General features: G+C 42.8%; 2 protein-coding genes across 3 annotated transcripts in view; both read right to left on the minus strand.

Annotated features, from left to right (window-relative positions):
* Positions 1–149: 149 nt before the first annotated feature.
* Positions 150–7,617, minus strand: LOC124862621 (2-Hydroxyacid oxidase 1-like). Its single transcript, XM_047356660.1, has 8 exons — positions 7,197–7,617; positions 5,349–5,500; positions 4,920–5,190; positions 4,649–4,821; positions 2,742–2,833; positions 2,297–2,455; positions 2,075–2,144; positions 150–598 (listed from the first exon to the last, which is right to left on the minus strand). Exons 1-8 carry the CDS (start codon positions 7,331–7,333, stop codon positions 531–533), a joined length of 1,122 nt encoding a protein of 373 aa, XP_047212616.1. The 5' UTR covers positions 7,334–7,617; the 3' UTR covers positions 150–530.
* A 116-nt stretch (positions 7,618–7,733) lies between these two features.
* LOC124862620 (serine/threonine-protein kinase SMG1-like) overlaps positions 7,734–21,268 on the minus strand; it is an 82,355-nt gene continuing 68,820 nt past the window's right edge. For both annotated transcript variants that reach the window (XM_047356659.1, XM_047356657.1), the window contains exons 47-64: positions 20,075–20,247; positions 19,505–19,784; positions 18,987–19,259; positions 18,632–18,866; positions 18,329–18,540; positions 18,051–18,207; positions 17,095–17,284; positions 16,598–16,878; positions 15,592–15,801; positions 14,750–14,887; positions 13,638–13,790; positions 12,273–12,452; positions 11,817–12,044; positions 10,760–10,971; positions 10,568–10,668; positions 9,867–10,043; positions 9,658–9,764; positions 7,734–8,935 (exon numbers count right to left, since the gene is read on the minus strand). In XM_047356659.1, coding sequence (XP_047212615.1) covers positions 8,858–8,935; positions 9,658–9,764; positions 9,867–10,043; positions 10,568–10,668; positions 10,760–10,971; positions 11,817–12,044; positions 12,273–12,452; positions 13,638–13,790; positions 14,750–14,887; positions 15,592–15,801; positions 16,598–16,878; positions 17,095–17,284; positions 18,051–18,207; positions 18,329–18,540; positions 18,632–18,866; positions 18,987–19,259; positions 19,505–19,784; positions 20,075–20,247 — 3,385 coding nt within the window. In that variant the 3' untranslated portion in view covers positions 7,734–8,857. The remainder of the gene's footprint in view (positions 8,936–9,657; positions 9,765–9,866; positions 10,044–10,567; positions 10,669–10,759; positions 10,972–11,816; positions 12,045–12,272; positions 12,453–13,637; positions 13,791–14,749; positions 14,888–15,591; positions 15,802–16,597; positions 16,879–17,094; positions 17,285–18,050; positions 18,208–18,328; positions 18,541–18,631; positions 18,867–18,986; positions 19,260–19,504; positions 19,785–20,074; positions 20,248–21,268) is intronic.

Below are 21,268 nucleotides of genomic sequence, written 5' to 3' on the forward strand. Positions count from 1 at the left end.
GAATACTAAGTGGGGATTCCTTGAACCAATTTGAAATAGTCTTTGTGTAAAGTAAAATAAATCTGAGTCCATGCCATGTTTCCTTTTTTTCCTTGAAACAACACAAGCCATGGTTGGAGAACAACATAACTAAATGAAAAATATGCAGGTAGTGTTAAGATGTTTATTGTATAGTATGACCATCAGTAAAAACAACCCTTTTATCAGTGCTCTGATTTACTTCACAGGTGATGATGGACAAGTTACAAACAATCACAGCTCTGACCCAACGGTAGCGAAAGGAACCAAAACAACAGTTCAACATTTTCCTGTTGTTAGCATTAATTCCTAATATTTTTCATATTACCAGACCTATTAGTCCCAATATGTGCACACCTTAGTCAGTCACATTTGATTTGATGATTTGTTTGCATATGTATATGTTGCCAAACAACTCCAGACACATGAATAATGAACCAATTAGGTACGAGACATGCTGGGTGATCCATCAAGTGTGGATTATTATGGGATTCCAGCAGCAGCTTCTTCTCTCACATCCTGGAAGTGAAGTTCACTCTCCTCACCAAGGACCTGCTCACCTCGGATATAGATCGACAACCTGCACACAGTCAGCGTGTTGGTCAGAAATCACATTTCATTGATACATTAACAATGATTTAAAGTAGTGCATATGGATTCCCCCAAATTAGTATAGCCGGCTTCATATAAGGAGCCCCTTGTAAAGGTTTTCACACCCTGGAACCTTTCCAAATTTAGTCAAGTGATGACCCCAAACCTCCAAGTATATTATTGGAATTTTATGTGATAGACCAGTGAAAAACAGACTTTATGCTCCAAAGCACCATTTCTGTTCTAGCCCTGGTGAATAAAATTGTCTAGAGGTGCGAAAACTACATGATCCTGTAGTGACGTGCAACAGTGGACAAACAAAGTAGTGCATAATTGTGAAGAGGAAGAAAGAAACTTATACATGTTCCTAAATGTGCTGCAGATTGCATTTCACTTTAATAAAGGAGCTCAGATGAAACCAAAAGTAACACTTTGTGGCCTACATGTGAAGTGCAAAAGTAACCCTACACATGATCCTGAACACACCATTTCCATGGTAGGCCGTGGTGGTGGTGGCAACATCATGCTGTGGGGATGCTGCAGAGCTTTGATACTGGGGCAGAGGTTCCCCCTTCAGCAAGACAACGAGCTTAAGCATAAGGCCAGACTTTGAATGGAATGGTTTGGATTCAAAGCATGTCCATGTGTTAGAATGGCCAGGCCAATCTCCAGACCTAAATCCGAATGGGTAAAAGTCATTTAAATCTGTAGATGTGCAAAGCTGGTAGTGACATACCCCAAAAGACTTTCAGCTGGAACTGCAGTGAAATGAGGTTCTACAGAATATGACTGCTTTTAGTTGTCTTGTAATTTGGAAGCTGTGGGTTCGATTCCATTTTTCTCTTGCCACATGCACCTGCGCAAGGCACTTATACTCAAGTTGCCTACCTATCTGTGTATCGGTGTATGAATGTGTGCAAGCTTGTGAGTGTAATTGGGTGAATGTGGCTCTAGTGTAAAGAGCTTTGAGTGGTCAGTATGACTGGAAAGGCGCTATATAGGTTCAGTCCATTTACCATTTAGAGGTACTAATACTAATACACCCCACACTTCTCCAATCTTTTATTTAATGAAAAGCCTTTCCATACTTTTTCTTCCTTGTTTTAATGCTGCATCACTTTGTGTTGGTCTACATAAAATCCCAATAAAATACGTAAACATTTTTAACCTGTGAAAGATATGTGATTTAGAGAAGGGGTGTGAATACTTATGCAAGGCACTATAGACTACCTATTAGAACCGAAAAATATGTTTACTGCCAGGGTTCTGTATAAATATGTACACCCACTTGAAAAAGGTGAAAATAGCTCTCCTACAACAGACACTCCATCCAGGGAAATAGATTCTCCACACTATACTGTCATGGTGTTTAACCTACATACAGTATATGTTGTCCCTATAGTGCCTCAGCAGGTTGGGGAGTTCATACTTTTCCTAGCAAATGAATATGTCCCATGTGTGCTACCTGACAAAGCCAAAGCTAGTCGGAGCTCCTCCTTTAGAAGTTCCAGAAGCTCAATGACTCCTTCTTCTCCCTGGTCAAAGACAGGGCAGATGAAAAGGTTTCATTAAAAGCCATCTATGACTTTTAGCCAACACTGACAAAAGATTTGTTCTAGGTAGATTAAGTAAGGCTAACATGCATCTAGGGAAGACACAGTCCTGCATCAGGGAAGTGGTTGTTCACCTGACAGGCAAGTCCCCACAGTACAGGGCGACCGATGAAGACAGCCTTTGCTCCCAGAGCTAAAGCCTTGAGGATGTCCGTCCCTCGCCTCACTCCTCCATCCATGAAGACATCACAACGACCCTGTACGGCCTTCACCACCTCCTCCAACACATCCAGCTACACACACACACACACCCGTGTTTTACTATCTTTATGATGACGTTTTGGTTACTTCTATTGACTTCTATTCATTTTCCTTGATTTTTAGCGCCTAACACTAACCAGTTAATAACTAACCCTAACCCTAACAATAACTCAATTCATATCCTAGTCCTAAACCTAACCCCTGTCCCAAGAACGGAATTTGAAAAAGTGAGGACCAGGAAAATGTCCTCACTTTGCGATAAAAATACGAAAAATGGTTCTCACTCAGCAACAAGTACAAGAACACACACACACTGACCGTTGCAGGAACACCATCAAGTTGTCGAGCTCCATGATTGGACACCAGTATGCCACTGACCCCATAGTTCACAGCCTGGACAGCATCCTGACCTACAGAAAGCTCAAACAAGTTACTCATTGTCAGTCACTGGCTACAGATTGTACTTCTGAATGTCTGTCATATGCACAGACTAAGACCATGTAGGTCCCATATGTTAGGATCACTGCACCCTGTACCATTCTATACAGCATTATTGTAATAGAGCTATTTTGTCACAGACTAAAGCCATGTGTGTGGATCTTAGTGAACAAATAGCTCCAGATTCTACAGTTCATGTAAATGTTAACCTTCAACAAGTAAAACTAATAAAGCTTGATTTCCTTCTCAATAAAAAGAATAGGGCAGCATGTTGTAGGTTTGGAAAGTTCTTCTTCCATGTCTCCAAAACATTTTTACTTTTTCCACATTATGTTACAGCTTTATACATAAATGATTAAATTCTCCTTTCCCCATCAAAATATCCCAAAATGACAAAGTAAATAAAGCATTTTGAGAGTTTTGCAAATTAAATAAAAATGAAAAACAACAACAACAAAAAGGGATCATATAAAAATAAGTGTTTCCTCGGTACTTTGATGACTGTACATGGGTTGCGCGCTCCACCGCTGTGGCCCCTTCCAGAGATATTTTTTCAGATTTAAGTCCAGGTTCTGGCTGGGCCATTCACAGACTGCTGCTGAAGCCAGTCCTTTGTCATCTTGGCCATGTGGTTTTCTAGACCAGTTCCTGCTCTAGAAAAACCCTCCCTGTAGCACAATGCTGCCACTACCCTGTTTCACAGTAGGGGTGGTGTTAGCCAGGTCATGAGCAATGCTTTTTTTCTCCCTTACCAACTGGGATTCCAGGTCAAAAAGTTCTGTTGTGGTTTCATCAGACCAGAGAACTCCTGTGGTCTGTTTCTCCTCATCTGACCTTCTCTAATGTGGTTTTTGGTCAAATCCAAAAGGGTTACCATGTCCATCTGGTCCTTCTACCATAAACTGATGGAGTGTGTTAGCAACAGTGGACCTTCTGGTTAGATCTCCACAAGAGAACCCTGGAGCTTAGCCTTAGTGACCACTGGCCTCTTGGTCACCTGTCTGATCAAGACCCTTCTTCCATGATTACGCAGTTTGGTCAGAAGGCCCAGATGTAGGTAGGGTCCTGGTGGTTAAAAACTTCTTACATTTCCTATTGATGCTCTGTGGGGTAATCAACGCTTTTGGGAAAGGATAATTAACCTTTCCCAGATTTGTGCTTAGACACAATCTTTTCTTGGAGGTCTACACAGCATTCCTTTGACTTCTTGGCTTGGTTCCTGTTCTAATAAACCGGGTCAGCTATGAGGCCTTATGTAGACAGGCGTCATCAGTTCCAGATCATGTTTAAGCAGCTGATTTTACCACAGCTGGACTCTAATTAAGATGCAGGAGAATCTAAAGGAAAATCAGTGGAAACAGGATGAACATGCGCTCAATTTTAAGTGTCATGGAAAAGGGTGTGAATACTTCTGTGCATTCTTTTTTCATTGTTTGTTAAAAAATTTGCAGAACCTTATGTTCCACTGTTTCATTATGGGGTGTTGTCTTAAACACTGGAAAAGAATTATTTGGAACAAGGCTATGAATACTTTCTGGATGCATTACCTCGAAGGCTCAGTGCTTGGAGAAACCAAACACAGCAAATCAGTCATTTGACCTTTCAGTGAACTTAATCTCTCCAAACATTGATTCTGCATTCAATGATTGTTGGGACTAAAAGAATGACTAACACAGCATGTATTGTTGTTCACCATAGGTTCATATTTTGGCACATTAGTGTGAATACTGATATTGACAGTGCTTTATGACAAATGGTTTCACGTTAGTGTTTCTGCATGTGTTTACCATTCAAAACGCCTTTTATGATCACAGGTAGGCGTGTGTGCTTCTTCAGCCAGGTGATGTCGTCCCAGCTAAGAGCCGGTTCTATTGCATTAGCAACATAAACAGCCAAACCGCTGTCATTGCCATAGTCGTCCTCAGAGAAGGACAGCAAGGCTGAGGAGAAGTTTGACATTCTAAGAAAACACACAGGAATGAGAACCGAGTCATGCAATCTTGGTCCTGATGATGGAATTTGACAGAACCTCACCACGATCCTGGTTTTGCGTCCTACCTTAAATGTGGGGGCATTTTAAAACGGTTGCGCACATCATCCAATCTCTTTCCCAGGTAAGGCGTATCCACGGTAACAAAGACAGCCTTGTATCCGGCCTTCTCTGCCCGGCGCAGCAATGACAGAGTGAGCTCTCGGTCTTTGTAGATGTAAAGCTGCATCCAGAGGACACCCCCGGTGTCTGGTGAGGATGTCATTGCTGACATCACTTCCTCTATGCTGGAGGTAGCCCAGGAACTCAGCATCATTGCTGTTCCTACTGCTTTGCATGCTGGAAAGACAAATATTTTTCGGAGGATGATGCTTTTTTTCACACTGCTCCAAGTAAAGCAGGTAGCAGGTGTCCATAAAACATCCCTAAGACTTTAGACTTTGTGGAACCCTTTCCTACTGTGTTCCCAGCTTCATATGTTGTGCTTGTTTGTTAACCTCTAGCTGTAGCGGTCTCTCCTGCAGGATGAGCCATTCTCTGCATGGCTGTTGATCCAACACAGAGGGGCATGCTAAGCTTCTGGCCCAGCACAGAGACAGACAGATCCACAATGGACACATCCCTCAGCACACGGGGCATAAGATACCACCTAAATGGACACACACAAACACCTAAGTCATCTGCTGTGTGTTGATCATAAATGTGCATCTCAAAATATACTCATGTTCTTCATTGTTTAATGCAAGACCCCTGAAAAAAAGAATCAGTACTACACAAGATCCAAAGCAAAGAAGAACAAGCATGATACAATCTGAATTCAGCACAGTGAACATTTTAACAGATAAAAAAAAAAAAAAAAAAATGAAGTAAAATGTAACTAATGAATATCATCTGGTTGGATTAACTCTGAAAAACAAGAAAAAAAAAAAAAAACAGTAATTTCTATTTCTAAACAAGACAATATGTTAATGTGCCTTCAGTCCACTGAGCGATTGTACGTTAAAATAAAATAAAATACACTTTTTGATCTCACAATGGAGAAGTTGTTCTCTGCATTTAACCCATCCCTTAGGGAGCAGTGGGCGGCCACTGTACGACCCCCGGTGAGCGTTCAGAGGTTAAGGGTCTTGCTCAGGGAACCCAGAGTGGCAGGCTGTGGGATTCGAACCACTAGGCCACAACTCAATCTGTAATGAGTTATTACAGACAGGCAGACTGATGGGAAACATCACTCCAACAACAGAACTGTTAGTCGGTAAGAATGTAATGTGGCATAGCAAAATGTTCAGATTGTAAATGGAAATGTCAGGAAAGAAAGTCTAAAGCAATATGGCTTGACAACAGGAAAGGCAAAAGAAGAGTTGAATACAAAAAAAAACCGTCAGGAACATGTGAACAGCAGCAAGGTTCCAGAAGGCTGAAGGTGAGTGGTTGGATGACCTGGGTTTCAGTGATCAATCCGGAACCTGCGGGTCGGTGCAGGTCCAATGACACAAGCACATTTTCACAGTAATTAACAAGAGGGAACACATTTCCAGTATATTCCTTTAAAAAAGAAGTTTAATAAAAGGACCTGCATGTTTTCCTAAGGCATAAAAATCCAAGAGGTCCCGTGACAATACATGCCCCCCCCCCCAGTTCTGTAGACCTCTTTGCTCCTGATTTTCCAGAATCCAAATCACAGTCTTAACTCAGTTATTTATCTTTAGCCAGTTGTCTCCACTGACAGGACTGTTACAACCCGTGTTCTATATGGCTGCTCTTGTTCAGGTTCACACTTCAGACAACCATCGAAAATATCCGTTGATCATTAGGTATAATTAATGCATCGAAGAGTTGCACTTCTTGAACTGAATTATTGAAATACATTCACTTTTTTATGTTGAGATCCAACTTTGTGTTCCAGTTACTGTGACCAACCCAAGCCTCTAATATTCCATCACCTGAGGCACAGTTTGCTTTCCGCTGATTAAAAACCAGCAGTTAAACCTTTTAACTCAAGGACTGATGTGAAGAGACCAAAAAGTAACATTTCTCCTGCATTCAACAGGAAAATCCTTTGGTTGTTTAAGTCAATCATTTTAAGAATTTCTAGTTTCCACTTAAAAGATGAATTTTGCAGAAAGAAAATGGAAATGCAAATGTTTGTCCAAACTTCTCCAGGGCAGTTTTAAAGTCTTTAAAACTCCCTGAGAACTCTGGAAGTCACAGTAAAAAAAAGAAAGTTTGCAGACAGTTCAAAATGTACCAGACCACCTGAGACCTATGGCAGCTGCCATATCATGCTCCACCTTTGCCCCCACGCTGAATCTCTGGGTTCTGCAGACACCATCAGTTTGTTGTACCTGTTAAAGGCAGAGACATTGTCGGCCAGCGTGGTCTGCCCATCAGCTCCTGAGCGGTAGTAGTCATATACTGCTTTAGGAAGAACCCTTTTGGCTTCTTCCTCAAAATCTGAGACACACACACGCTGCCCAGACATGGCTTCCCTTCCAGCAGCTCCCCGTCAGTCTGATGTGTGGCTCCAGGCTGATCGGCAAATAAGCAAAGCTCCAGTAATCATTAACCTGCCGGAGGCTTCATCGACCCTCAGGGGTTCTGACACACGTTTCAGCTCTGCAGTTTACACAAGATTACCATCATGGTTATGACTTTGGATTAGCTGGGGCTTCATATCCTGTGTTTAGATTATTGCATGCTGGTGAAGCGCTGATGGCTGCATGTGATCTTTGAATCAACGGCTGTTGGTTTATTCAACAAGGAGCTTCTGTCACCCTAATGAAATTTAGACATGCTTAACGTAATGTCAATATTTATTCCCCAAATAGTTTGGTAATGGGTGTCATTTAAAACAGGAGGAGAGGACCACAGTGACAAACACCTTACAGTTCTCAGTTCCACATTTATTTGGCATCCAACAGAATTCAGTAAAAGATTTAAGAATAAACACGTTTCACCGTCACCACAAACATAACGTTTCCGATTAAAAATGTAAAAGAGGAAAAGTTGAGATTCATAAATTGCAACAGGCAGCTCAAAAAAAAAAAAAAAAAAAAAACAAGGGAAAGAAATCTACTCTTACAGAAAGTTACAAAGCACAGCACAGACTAAAGATCTAGACCGACGGGAAAATGATCAACTAAGAGGTCCTTGTTTAAGTAACTAACTGCTTTTATTCTGAGATCACCAAAAACTGTGACATGACAGGATGTTTCTGTCTAATCCAAAATAACAGTTCTGCTGTGGCAAAAAAGGACTCAATTTAATCCTTTAATCCAAACATGACACTCAGGTGTGTCAGCATCTTCACAGTTCTACCGATCAAAGCCCAGTTTGATTATAGTTTCTCACTTTAGCCCCCAGGTGGCTGTCAGTGGAGCTCAAGGACTCCTGATCAACCTTTAATTTCATCTTTCATACCTAACTGCATCATCCACTGGCCAATCAGGATCACAATGTTGCTGAGGAAGAAGATTAGAGAAAAGAACAAATGTGGCCATGGAAAAGCCCCATCCATCCGAGACCCCAGTAAACCCCTGCTTCAGAGGTGAACGGCTCACTCCTGCTGCATCCTGCCCTCAGACAGACTTCAACAGGCGCAACAGGATGTTTATGGGGAAAACTTGATATAGTGAGCTATGCAGGTGGAGGGGGAAGGTATTTCCAAGAGGAGGGTTAGGAGGCATTTCTCCTCCTTCCCCCCTCCCCCTTCCGACAGCGGTGTTTTACCCGACCCAGCTCCTAAAAGGAGGGTGGGTCAGCAGGCTCACTAAGCGTTGCACTAGCCTGAGCGCCAGTGGTTGAAGGGGAGTGTGGTTGCAGCGATGCCACGAGGCTGCTGCCCCAGTTTGGATGCCCAGGAGCTTAGGAGGGCGGACTAAGATTCCGCCTCCCATTTTCCTCCCCCTCGGGTGGCCCGGTGCTGCTATTCCGACACCCCAGTCCCGCAGGACTCTGGTGGATCTCCAAGCCTTCGCTGGACCATAGACATGAAGTAGCACAGTGCTCACACCCAGGCTGTCCAGCCCTCATACAGCTGGGCCAGGTTGTCCATGTTGGTAGCCTCTTTGATGACAAAGTCCACCTGCAACAACACAATCAGAATCAGCTTTATATGCCAATTATTGCAGACAAACAAGGAATTTGTCTTTTCTCTCTATGAAGACATTTTAAATATAAGAAAAATTGCAAAAGGAGACTTTTTATTTTTAATTAGGGCAAAATGTTTACAAATTAAAATCTTATAATGGAGGGTCAATGAAAGTATTCCTCTTTTCTAACAAGTCATGTTCACTTACTTTAATTTCAATTTCTCCAACAACAGCATTTTTTTGGTTCTTTAAGTACTTTTGATGTGACGATTTTGACTTAAGTGGCAAAAGGTTTGACACCACAGCTGGAGAGCACCTACTGCCCCATGATTCATTTCCTCATTCATACACACTGATCTGCAGCTCTTAGGGAATGTGAAGGGCTCAGTGTGCAAACTACTAATCTGTTGACTGGAAGATGGCTGTTTTTAAGCCCTCTTAGTGAATGGTGACCATTTCATCTACCAGTGACTGTGGACTAAAATTTGACAGTTGCTCCAAGTTGCATATTCATGTTCCATAAATGTTTCCAGATTTTGTCATGTTACAACCAAACATCACAGTGTATTTATTAAGAGTTCATGTGATGGAACAACACAGTAGTGCATGTTTGAGGAAGTGTAACGGACCTCATTTCTAACATAAAACATGAAAACTGTATTTATATAAAAGCTGCTTTAAACCCCTCATGAAAGCAGTGTGCTTTGTGCCTTACCTGCTCTGTGACGCTCATCCTCCTGTTGGGATCAATGTCTCTGCCCTCCAGCTTCGCTTTCACTCTCTTCCACACACTGACTGCATACGAGTTCCTCTCCTGCACAGCTGCAACAAAGACAGAGGCTTGTTCAAAACAAAAGTCAGACTGTTTTTAGAGGATGTACTGCCAGAAGTCAGCTGCATTGGCAAGAGAATGGGGATCAGTACCTCGACCCGTTTTCGGGTCTCGTACAGCCCTCTTTGGGCTGGGGTTGAGACCTTTGCTGTTCATCACCAGAGTGCTAGGTGGGGTATCAGTGGGGGTTCCCAGGTTACGAGGCAGTGCTTTGCGTGCATTCTGGGACATGGAGTCTGGCTGTGTCTTCACTCCACTGCATCGAACAGCTAAAACCAAACAACATAGAGATAAAAGCCAGAGAGTGGAAGCATCAGCCACCATTTAACAATATTAAACGGAGCCTAGGGGTAAAGTTAATCTGGTCCACATCATGTCCCAGTTTGAAGTTAATACAACCACAACGTGTCAGCCCAACTATTCTAGATTTTAATCAGAGGTCATCTGTCATCTGCACCCTCAAACACGATGCTAAATGGCACCAAATCTGCATCAGAAAGCTGCTAAAAATCAAACAAGATATTTGCAATGCCCCAAATTTATCACCTCAGCTTGAAAGAAAAATGATAGTGTTATGCAAACCTGAAAAACTAAAACAACACTGTGAAGAAGAGTGGACCAAAATTCTTCACAAAAAAAAGAACCTGAAAAATGAATTGTTCATGTTTGTTGAATCTGTTTCTGTGAACTTCTGCCTGAAACCCTTTTATTGCATACCTGACAGTTTCATTTCTAATGCGCCTTTGTTAATCTGAGGTGTCTTTTGCCTCCCATGACTGTTTAAGCGCCATACCTGCTGCAAAGCTCGTCTGAGCCGAAGAAACAGGACTGGAGCATTCAGCCTCTCTGACAGTCACCAGTGGGGAGGCAAAGCCCACCAGGCCATTGTAAACACTGTTATGACACAAACAAATCAGTCAGAGATCTGTCAACTGGAAACAAAAAGTCGGTACAGCAGTAGAAGTCAGAGTGTGTGTGTGTGTACCTCTGGCTCTGTGTGTGCAGCTCCTTCAGGGTAGCAGGAATGTCCTCCAGCAGATCTAGCTGCTCCTGGTTGCGGTGCTGTCCACTGGCCTGGACCACAGTAAACAACACGAGTTGGATGTTGTCCTGCCAAGCTTTGTACTCCAACAGGTAGTGACGTACGCTGCCCTCGTATGCCACCTCTTCACCATCTGCTAGTGCAGCTTCCTCATCCTGTGTGACACAAACATGTGGTATCAGAGCCTAGCAACAGTCTTCAAACCACACCTCAACGTGTTTTATTGGGGATTTGTGACAGATCCACACTAAATAAAACATTTCTGACGCGCATGTAGAATGACATGTGGTATTCATCATTTGTTACAAATAAAACTTTCAGATATATGGTGTTCATATGTATTCAGTCCCTTTTAATTCTGATACACCTAAATAAAATCCATAACTACCAATCACTTTCAGAACAACTTTTAGCAGTGATCTCCATATCTGACTTTTGTGAACGAGTGGCAAGAACGCAATAAGAAGTTAAATTTACCAATTTACAAGGGAGCTAGTAAGAGTTTATAGAAAGATGGATTCTGAAGGAAAACATGTTAGAGGCAGTAAAAGCATTGAGACTGGGATGGAGGTTCAGCAGGTTCCCTTCCAGCAGGACAGGAATGGTTTAGATCAAAGCATATTCATGTGTTAGAAGGCTCAGTCAAAATTAAGACTTAAAATTCAACTGAGAATCTGTGGCAAGCCTCGACACTCTATGTTCCCAGACGCTCTCCATCCGATCTGACTGAGGCTGAGATGCTTTAGAAAGCTGGTAGAGAGATAGTCCAAATGAGATGCCAATGGAAGTACAGAGAAAGTATAGATATAAAGAGGCTGAATACAAGCACACTTAAAACTTTTTCACCATGCAATAAAGTACACTGAAGTTTGTGGTTGTAAAATGACAAAATGTGAAAAAGTCCAATGGCTATGAATCCTTTCAGGAGGCATGGTGAAATATGCAGCAACATGTATGAGGGATTTCTACTAATGTGCTCCAGTCTGCATGATGGAGGTACCTTAGCCATGGCTTTCAGCAGATGCTTGACATCAGCCAGCTGGCGATTGTGGTTAGACAGAATGGTCTTAATGGAATCGACCAGCAGCTGCAGTGTCTCTCCACAGGCCTCCAGCTGCTGTTCCCGCTCTTCCTGCTTCCTGCGCTCGATACTCAGTTCCTCCTCCAGCTGCCTCTGTGCACCGCTCAGCCAATCAGGACTTCCGATTGGCAGGTCTACCACTGGACCCTGTGGAAATGTGCAGAGTTCTTAATAACGGACAGAAAAATGTGGTTTTGATTTCAAAGCCAAAATGGACTCAAGGTTTTAGATCCATCAATTTAAAGGAGTTACAGCAGAAGCTGGATATAATGATAAAACAGGAAAAAACCGGTTATCAACCCAGAATCAATAAAACATTTTAGCATAACACCTCAAGGGAACTGAGTCTAATTTTAGGTAAAAGGGAAAACCCACCAGTCTGTGTAGAAGTTGCAGCTCCAATGGAGAAACTGTGCTGCTGAACTGGGAAGCATATGAGCAGGTTTGCTGGCAGCGCTTCAGCAGCTCAAAAAGAGCTGTGTCCATACTGAGCGCCTCAGGGGATCGGGTCCGGAGGCCTTCAAAGTTAAGGATGGTGGAGCATAAGAAGGTGACCTTAAAAAAAAAAAGAAGTCAAATGTTAGCATTTTGTTTCATGTGTTCTCTACTTGAATGCTCTCGCAAAAGCTTATATCACAACTTGGTCAGAGCGTCCATTGAAGGATTCAAGGGACCACGTTCCATGATGCTGGAATCACCTACCAAGCGCTACTAGAACCGGGGCATCCCGGTCTATCTTCAGGAAACTCTTGAAGATCCACTCTTTTGAGAGCATCTCCTACCCAGTGTTGGGAGTAACAGCGTTAAAAAATTGGTAACCGTTACTTTTTCGGTAACAAAGTAATCTAATTTATTACTTTTCTCATTTCCATAACGCCATTATGTGTACAATGCAACACGATGCGTTACTACAACTCAATAAGCGGGGTTTAATAAGAGCACAGTCTGCTGCTGCGGAGAGATCTGCTTTTCTCCACTGAATGTTTTTCAAAGCTCTTCAAGAAAAAAGCAGGAGGTTGGGGGGCATATGTGATGCCAATTGGCTGAGAAGGCATCAGGTAGGCGGGTTTTCACCACACAGAGTAAACCAACAGCAAGAGAGAAACATGCCATGGAGGCAGCATTCGAACTTTCGAAGTATAGACAATATTTCACGTTGGCTGAAGTTAAAGGCAAAAATGTACATGTGATTTGCAAGTTATGTCTGGGAACAAAGAAATGATCCCCGTCTGTGACCAGCAACTCCAGCCTAATAAAGCACCTCGCAACTCTTGTGGCTAACAACCGGAGCCCTGCTGCGGCCAGCGCCAGCTCTGCAAACAGAAAAGGCTTGATTTTTTCTGGTGAGTAACATCATTTTAGATTCTAAAAAGTTACTGAATAGTTACCATGCCTAGTAACTACTTACTTTGATAGTGCAATAACTGAGTTAGTCAGTAACCTTTTGGAGGAACTAGTAACTATAACTAGTTACTTTTTTTAAGTAATGTTCCCAACACTGCTCCAACCCCATCTACTTTACTTCCCCTGAAGTCTGCACTCTATCTCTACACCATCACCCCTGATAGAACCTGACTAGTGGTCTTCCTTCTAAGAAGCTTATCGTTAGCTTAGATATGACCTTACTAGTAAGTCACTTTTGATGAAAAGATCTGCCAAATGCAGAAACAAACATCTATCAAGTGTTGTTTAAAATATCAGACAGAGGTGAACAGAGCATGATGACAAAAGCAGTGTTACCTGGCTGGTACGCTGGTTGTCTCTAGCCACCATGGCTCGTCTGTCTCGGATTGTCATCTCAAAGTCCTGCAGGACTGGAGCCAATGCAGGATTGGCTCCACCAGCCCACTTCAAACGCTGCTCAATGCTGGCCTCTAGAGAAACCAGTTTCTCCTGAAAATATGAGTCAAAGGACAATGTTCACGTCGTTCTTTAAAAAACATTTTCCTTCATCAAAAAAGATCTTAGACAAACCATGGTTGCTGCAGACTTTGTATTATTTACTTAATGTTCAACAGAAGGTTATACCAGGTAGATTTAAAAGAATAGAATATCATTCAAAACATTACTTCAGTAATTTAATTCAGAAAGGAAATGATATAGATTCACTAGAGTCAAATCCTTAGTTTAAGAGTTTACTTCCGTTACTTTTGATGATTATTGTTTACAGTGAATGAATCCCCAGATCTCAAAGTGATCTAGCCTCTCAGACATACCAACAAAAGTCACCCTGAATGTTGTAAAGTGTTAGAAAAGTGCAGCATCTCAGTAACTCACCAGAAATCAGGTTAAATACAGCAGAAAAACTGCACTGACAGTGTGGGAGCTGCTCCAAACTAGCAATGTAGCGCACCAACTTGCAAACATGTGCAGGTATCATGAAGTCTTGGTCTGTGGCTCCCATTAGTAGAAACACAGCTAAAAGGAACTGTAAAATCCTGTAAGCTTATTAAATCAGCATATATGGTTAGTTTTTTTTCTCAGTTCAAGAGGAAGATGAGAAAAACCAGAACCAATATGCAGATAAGCTGAAGGCTACTATCAAAGCAACCTGGTTTCTATTACACCTCAGCAGAACTACAGGCCGATGTCCTCCATGTCATGCTGCATTGATGCAGTAACTCATGCAAAAATGAGCCCTGAGCAAGTACTGAGTGCAGATTTTGTACAATACGTGGACATACTGACTTTTCTCTTTATAGATCTGTTTTTATCCAAAAACCTGGTCATCGCAAACTATTCATAGCTTCACTGTACCAGGAATTATTAACACTGTTTCTAATCAAGAAGCCACGTGCGATGTAATCTCTGTGACACGTCTGGTTTAGTTACCAATCACTACAGGCACTGACCTGAATGGCAACAATGGCTCCTTCATCCTGACTCAGCCTGTACAGCTTCTTCTTCATGTTGCTGAGGATCACAGGGCGAGGAGCAATGCTGACACTCGATGGTTGATTGTTGGGACCAAGAACATCCTCATGCTGCCACTAGAGGAGGACACACACACACACACATCCATGTTTTACTATCTTTATCAGGACTTTTCGGTTACTTCTATTGACTTCTATTCATTTTCCTTGATTTTTAGTGCCTAACCCTAACCAGTTAATACCTAACCCTAACCCTAACCATAACTCAATTCATATCCTAGTTCTAAACCTAACCCCTGTCCCAAGAACGGAATTTGAAAAAGTGAGGACCAGGAAAATGTCCTCACTTTGTCAAAATGTCCTCACTTTGCGATAAAAATACGAAAAATGGTTCTCAGTCAGCAACAAGTACAAGAACACACACACACACACACACACATCAGGTGGAGGCCAGCTATGATGACATTAATAATCTAGTTTGTAACCATTACAGACCCCAAACCTCAGCACTAAGGCAGGATTGCCATAAGTGAAGAGCCAGGCCTCATTGTTGGCTAAGACGTAGTCGCTAAGAAATGGCTATAAAGTAAACAACATCCCAACAGAAGGTGGACATGTAAATATCTGAAAATGGGAGAAGAGGAGTGACATGCAGTAACTGTCTGGGTTCAAACTTGGGACTCAGATGAAACCATTGTCAGTGATCCTCCCAACAACAAGACATCTCCATACTAGAGAGGTATTTTCAGTGTTCCTGAAGCTAAACGACACCATGGCTTGAGTACCAAACCAGAGGAGCAGAATTAGTTTTCTGTTTGTACCTGAAACATTGCAGTATGCAGCTGGCTCCTCTGTAGACTGGCCTTTGCAGCCTCCAGATTAATGTCCAACCTCCTCAGTAGGTCAACTTTCTTCCAGGCTGTGTCGTAGGAAGAGGCCAGGACTGTGGATCTGTTCAGCAGCAGCTGGGAGACTCGGCCTGATGCCAGACTCTGCTCCACTGCCTTTTTACAAAGCTCATCCAGAGAAACCTGCACAACCAGGATACAGAACAAACCACTGACAGATCTGTGGTGACACCATCTGCAAATGAAATGTCAGCCTTTCTCACAAACCTAATTAAAGCAAATTGATCATCAAAAAATATCTATTATTTTGCTTGACATTGGAAATCATGCCTATTTATCAATGATTACTCACCAGGTATGGAAACATATTTGGTGTATTTATTCTCCTTAAGGAACAGAATGAGAGGTGAACCCCATAACATCTGTTTTTCCTCCATACATTCTTGATCTACTATTTAGTGATTTCTTTCTATATGGTTCATATCTATATAATTTTAATCATTCAATAACAACATAAGTATTTAATAAATTACACATTTTAATGACAACACAGCAAAAAGTGTTGCAGGACAACAAAACATTTTTTGTTATTGACTTTAAAATGTTTTCCATTACAAACAGTTTTTCGTTTTGTAAAATAAAAGTGATTTTTCTCTCTATATCTCATCAGTACATGGTCCAGTTTACTAGGACTGTCTTGTACCAACTCACCAATGACAGGCAGTCTGCTCCAACACCAGCACATGTTGGAGAAGAGACCAACTGGATTATAGAAAGCTAAAGGACCATCCCAGTAGTCATGGAGGAACCAGAAAGTGGCAAATTTAATACAATATTTTGTGATTAAATTGTTTTTAGGAGATTCATGGGACCCAACATGGGAATTTCTTCTTATTAACTGTAAGGCCGCAATAATAATAATAATGTTAATAACAGTCAACAAGAATGAAAGCTGTTAAAAGCTGAATATACTACCTACCTTGATCTCTGCACCAAAGTCCTTTGCCTCCACCTGAGCCACCACGTCCAGACCGAGAGCAGAGAGAGTGCTGCAGAGGGCCAGACCGATGGCCTGATTGGGCAGACCCATCAGCATCTGGCGAACAAACTCAGCTGTGAAGGCCTTGATGGGGCGGATCATCTGCTCCTCGCTGATCACTGCTACACCTGACCCTGTGCCACTGGGCCGTCGGTACAGAGGCTTCCCCAAACCAACAGGTCCATTTGTAGGGATCAGGTCTTCAGCCGGTAGGCAGGTACCTGGCAAGGTAGTAGATTCAATTTAGAAAAACAACCAAGACCATCCAACCTGGGAAATCCTCAAGTACAGCACAGACCCGATGAGACAATGAATGGAAAGTTGCCATTTAGTCTTCCACAGCTAAAATGTCTGCGTAGGTGATGAAGTGCATCTTTAAAAAGGCACTATGTTGCTGCTGAGAGATTGTTGTAGATGATGAAGTGAGAAACTCTCACCAGACAGAGTTTGAGCAAAGGATGAGCAGAGGAGGAAGAAGTCTCTGATGGTCTGCAGTCTCTTCAGGAAAAACACCTCCTCCAAGAGCTGGCGCTGATTCGGGCTGTCAAAGAAGTTGAGCTGTGTTGCCCGAGCCTCCCTCAGAACATCCACCTTCCTCCAGGACAGTGGCACCTCCAAAGAGCTCAGCTGAGGATGATGAAGAGGAGAAAGGGAAGGTGGGACAAAGTTGATTTCTTTTAGAAAACATCAGCAGTAAGACGTACAATTGTAACTGGTAGTGCTTTACCAAGTGTGACTCCTTTCAACAATTCCTTTGATATTTCACCCACGTCACAAGTGGAAACATCTGAACTTCTAGTTTTTAAAAGATGCACCCTGAGAATGAGCATTTCTATGAACAAATAAAACTAGAACACCGTCCTATGTGAGCAACCGGTTCCTAAGAGTCATTCAGAGAAAATGGTATAGTGCATCATTATAAGAACTTTAGTGTCACTACTTTCTGTTTGGTGTTTTAACTCCAGAGTAAAGAGCAGTATAAAATCTGGACAGGAAACAATTATCGTATGAGGGTCTATGAAAAATGGTCCAGAAATTATTTAAATCTAACCTCAAATTCAAAACCACACAACTGATTCCACACTGGCATTTAGTAGGAAGAAGCTGGGAAAAACTAATCAACCAGTCTAAATAAGTACATCTGTCTATCAACAGGACAACGATCCTAAACACAGCAGCAAGTCTACAACAGAATGGCTGAGTAAGAAAAGAACCAATAAACTGGCCCAGTCAAAGTCCAGACCTCCACCTCAAAGTGTTAAAACACGTGAAAAAAGGGGCAGGATGGTTTCTTTAGGACTGCACCCACTCTGGTAAATCATGTTTAACTGTTAGCGCTGACAGAGAGTTTAGGATTTCATTCAACTACAGAAGAGGAAAAGCCCATTACTACCTTCTCTGTGAGTTGGCCAAAAGCAGCCTCTAGTTGGGTGAACATGCCATCAAAGGCAACCAGCAGCATTTGACCGGCTGACATCTTTGGTGTTTCTTGGCCCTGTCCATCCATGCTGTGAGGCTGGATAAGCTCGGAGTACTGGGCACGCAGCATTCTAAACACAAAAACACAAGAAGTTTACACACATTACACTTACTTTGCATCCCTGGCAAATGCTGAGGAGCAATCAGTGCAGCGTGTACTAGGAATGAAACTAAGGAGGAGAGAAGGTGCACCTGGTGATGTGTAGGAAGTGACTTTGCCCATCATGGTCCAAGCCTGTTGTGGCCTGCAGACTATCAGCCAGACCCTGCAGGCTGAGACCGTCTGAGCTTTGCTCCACCAGCTGCTCCAGCTCCGCCAACATGGACTCCAGGGTGGGCTCTCCTTTTATCATGCAGCGCAGTGCCTCAGGGAATATAATCTGCCTGAAGTTGGTGTTCAGTTCCTGCGTTGAACAATATTACTCATTAATGTAAGAATGGTTCCCACCACAGGTTCTAGGTTGCAGCTGAGTAAAGCCTTCCAAGTAAACCTACCTGTAGGCAGGTGTAAACAGCGTTGGCCAGGTACATGGCCTGGGTGGTATCTGACGGTGCAGGGAGCTCCAGGTCATGAGGTAGGAGCGGGCAGCGCTGTAGCAGTGTTGCCAGACCACAGACATTCCCCAGCATACTGCACAACTCCTCCAAAAACCAAGCTCCATCCCGAGACGTCAGGTCTACGAGCTGCTCTCCAGCACTGGCTGCTGCACCCTCCATCACCAGGTTACGTCTATTGTTCCCAAAAGGCTTTTTATTAGTGCCTATTATTTCCTCTGCTACTCTGTTTAAACATAGTAGTGAGACATTTCTCTTTTTGGGTTAGAAACATGAATAATTTGAAGAATCAAACCTGCAGAGGGTACAGAGGGCAGAGGTGATGACTGCAGCGAGGCTCAGGGATCCTGGCTCTCCATTCTCCTGCAGGAAGACTGCAATGCAGTTTTCAATCTCCTGCAACTGGTCCTCGCAAGCTGCTACTGTGGTGCCCTCCGCCTTCAGCCGCTCTGCTTGGTGCATCATTCGCTCATTGATCTCAGCCACTTGATGCTGCAAAGTTAACTCCACACTGGACAGAAACTGGGAGGAGGCTGGGGGAGGCTGAGGGGCAAACAGCACTTCATACCTGACAAAGGAGAGAAAGGTACATTTCAGGAACTGCATGAGAGCTGGCATGGGAGGTTCTTACTGCACTGGAAATCATTGTGAACATAAAACAACAAGTTCTTTATGTTTTGCACCACCACAGCACTGATAACAAGCCTGTAATCCTTTGTAGTGAACAAAAACATTTTCTGCAGCCCAAAAAAATTGTGTTTATGACTTAAGTTTTGATAAGAACCAGAAGTGCAGCATCCAGTAAGTCCTCACCGCCTGTAGATGTGCTGACAGTGCTCTACTGTCATGTCTCTCAGCAGTTCCTCTAACCAAGCCTTCCACTGGTGGACTCTGTGAAATAGCAGGGTAGCTCGTGGGTACAGCAAAGCCACTGTGGCATAGCTGTGGAGCTGCTCGAGGCAACTACGCAGGGCAGCCCGGCGCTGCTGCAGCAGGGAGCTCAGCTCTGCTTCCAGGCTCTCGCACTGGCTGATGAGGTGGGCCTGGCCTGCATTCTGCAGAAAAGCAGTGGCTGGCACATAGCTTGGAGGACCTATAGGTTGTTGGACAACAGAGATTTATTGCATGACCAAGTAAAATAACTATTTGGACCACATTTTACAATACTGACCGATATTACAGGAAATACTTGATAACTGCTAAACCACAGACAAAAAGCATATAGCATATTAAAGAGAAAACTGTTTCAATGATGCTGAACCCACTTTATATCTACAGTTTCTTTAAAAATTAACCTAATTTACAGCAAACAAACCAAAAAGATAATGTTACACAAAGCTCAGTTTATTCCATCTCCTCCAGTCATGTCTGCCCAGGGCTTACCAAGATCTATGGGACTGCTTATGTCCTGCAGCAGGCTTGCAAGCTGTGTGGCCTCCAGGCTGGAAAATGCTGCGTGGTACTGGGAGATCCACTGCTCCAGGTCAGCCAGCTTGGCCTGAATAGCCTCCTGCACGGTCCTCTGCTGTGACTGCAGCTGGGTATGTTCAGAGTACCTGCAAACAACACAGAGAGCTGGTTAGAGTTTTTGCTGTTTCTATGCATGCAACACATGACCCATCTGTAGCACTCTTCTTTACACACACTGATGAGACCAAAATAAAATACTATTATTTGGACATGAAAACCCTTCTAATGATACTTATTTATAGTGAAGTACAAGCAATAAACAAGTGCTTTAGCTATTATTTGTTATTTAAACCAGAAGTGTGCTGGGGAATAGGGTTGTGATTGAATTAGTTCATTTTATAAGCTATACCAATGTCAAACTTCAGTAAATTGCACATTTAAAACCAACAGTTAACCAAAGTGCTTCACAAAAACAACCTTCAACCATAAGCAAGCATAAAATATCAAACGGAATAAAACCTTTGGAAGACCTATTTAGCGTGTCATACTCAACCAGTGAAAGGCCAGGGACAAGCTATTTTAATAATTCTCCGCTCTGAATGGTGCGGACATGAAGAGGTAAGGTCTCCACAGTCTTGGAGTGGCCACAGTGAACGCTGGATGAGCTCTAATTTATGATTGTGATCTGGGAACATTGAGGAAAAACTGGCTGGTTGAACGGAGGGCTCTCTAAGCTGCACGGAGGTTGGGGAGATCACGTAGATAGGATGGGGCTAGACCATTGAAAACTTTAAAAGTGAGCAATACATTTTAAAATGACTGCATTGACAGACAGGAAGCTATTGAAGAGCTTTTAAGACCAGAGTTCTGTGTTCAGACTTCTTTATCAGTTAAAAAACGAGCTGCAGTGTTCCCAGCGTTTGTAAACGATCTCTGTCAGGGAAATATTATAAGTGTTGGCAGCGTGTTGGAAGCAAGGGTCTTTAACTCCAATCCTTAAGGCCTGATGATCTGCAAATTTTAGATGCATCTTTGCTTCAACAAACCCAGATCAAATGGTTGGGTCATCGGCAGGAAATGACTGGAATTCAACCACAAGCTGAGAAGGTAATTCAGCCTTTATATTCAGGTGTATTGGACAAGTGACACATCTAAAAGCTGCACGAC

Source organism: Girardinichthys multiradiatus, chromosome X (genome assembly GCF_021462225.1).
Source record: "Girardinichthys multiradiatus isolate DD_20200921_A chromosome X, DD_fGirMul_XY1, whole genome shotgun sequence".
NCBI lineage: Eukaryota > Metazoa > Chordata > Actinopteri > Cyprinodontiformes > Goodeidae > Girardinichthys > Girardinichthys multiradiatus.

Coding starts and splice junctions, on each gene's coding strand:
- LOC124862621 (XM_047356660.1), bottom strand. CDS start 7,333: ATGTCTGGGCAGCGTGTGTGTGTCTCAGATTTTGAGGAAGAAGCCAAA. Junction 5,191..5,348: donor AGAGACCGCTACAGCTAGAG/GTTAACAAACAA, acceptor TTGTCTTTCCAG/CATGCAAAGCAGTAGGAACA. Junction 2,834..4,648: donor CATAAAAGGCGTTTTGAATG/GTAAACACATGC, acceptor AGCTTTCTGTAG/GTCAGGATGCTGTCCAGGCT.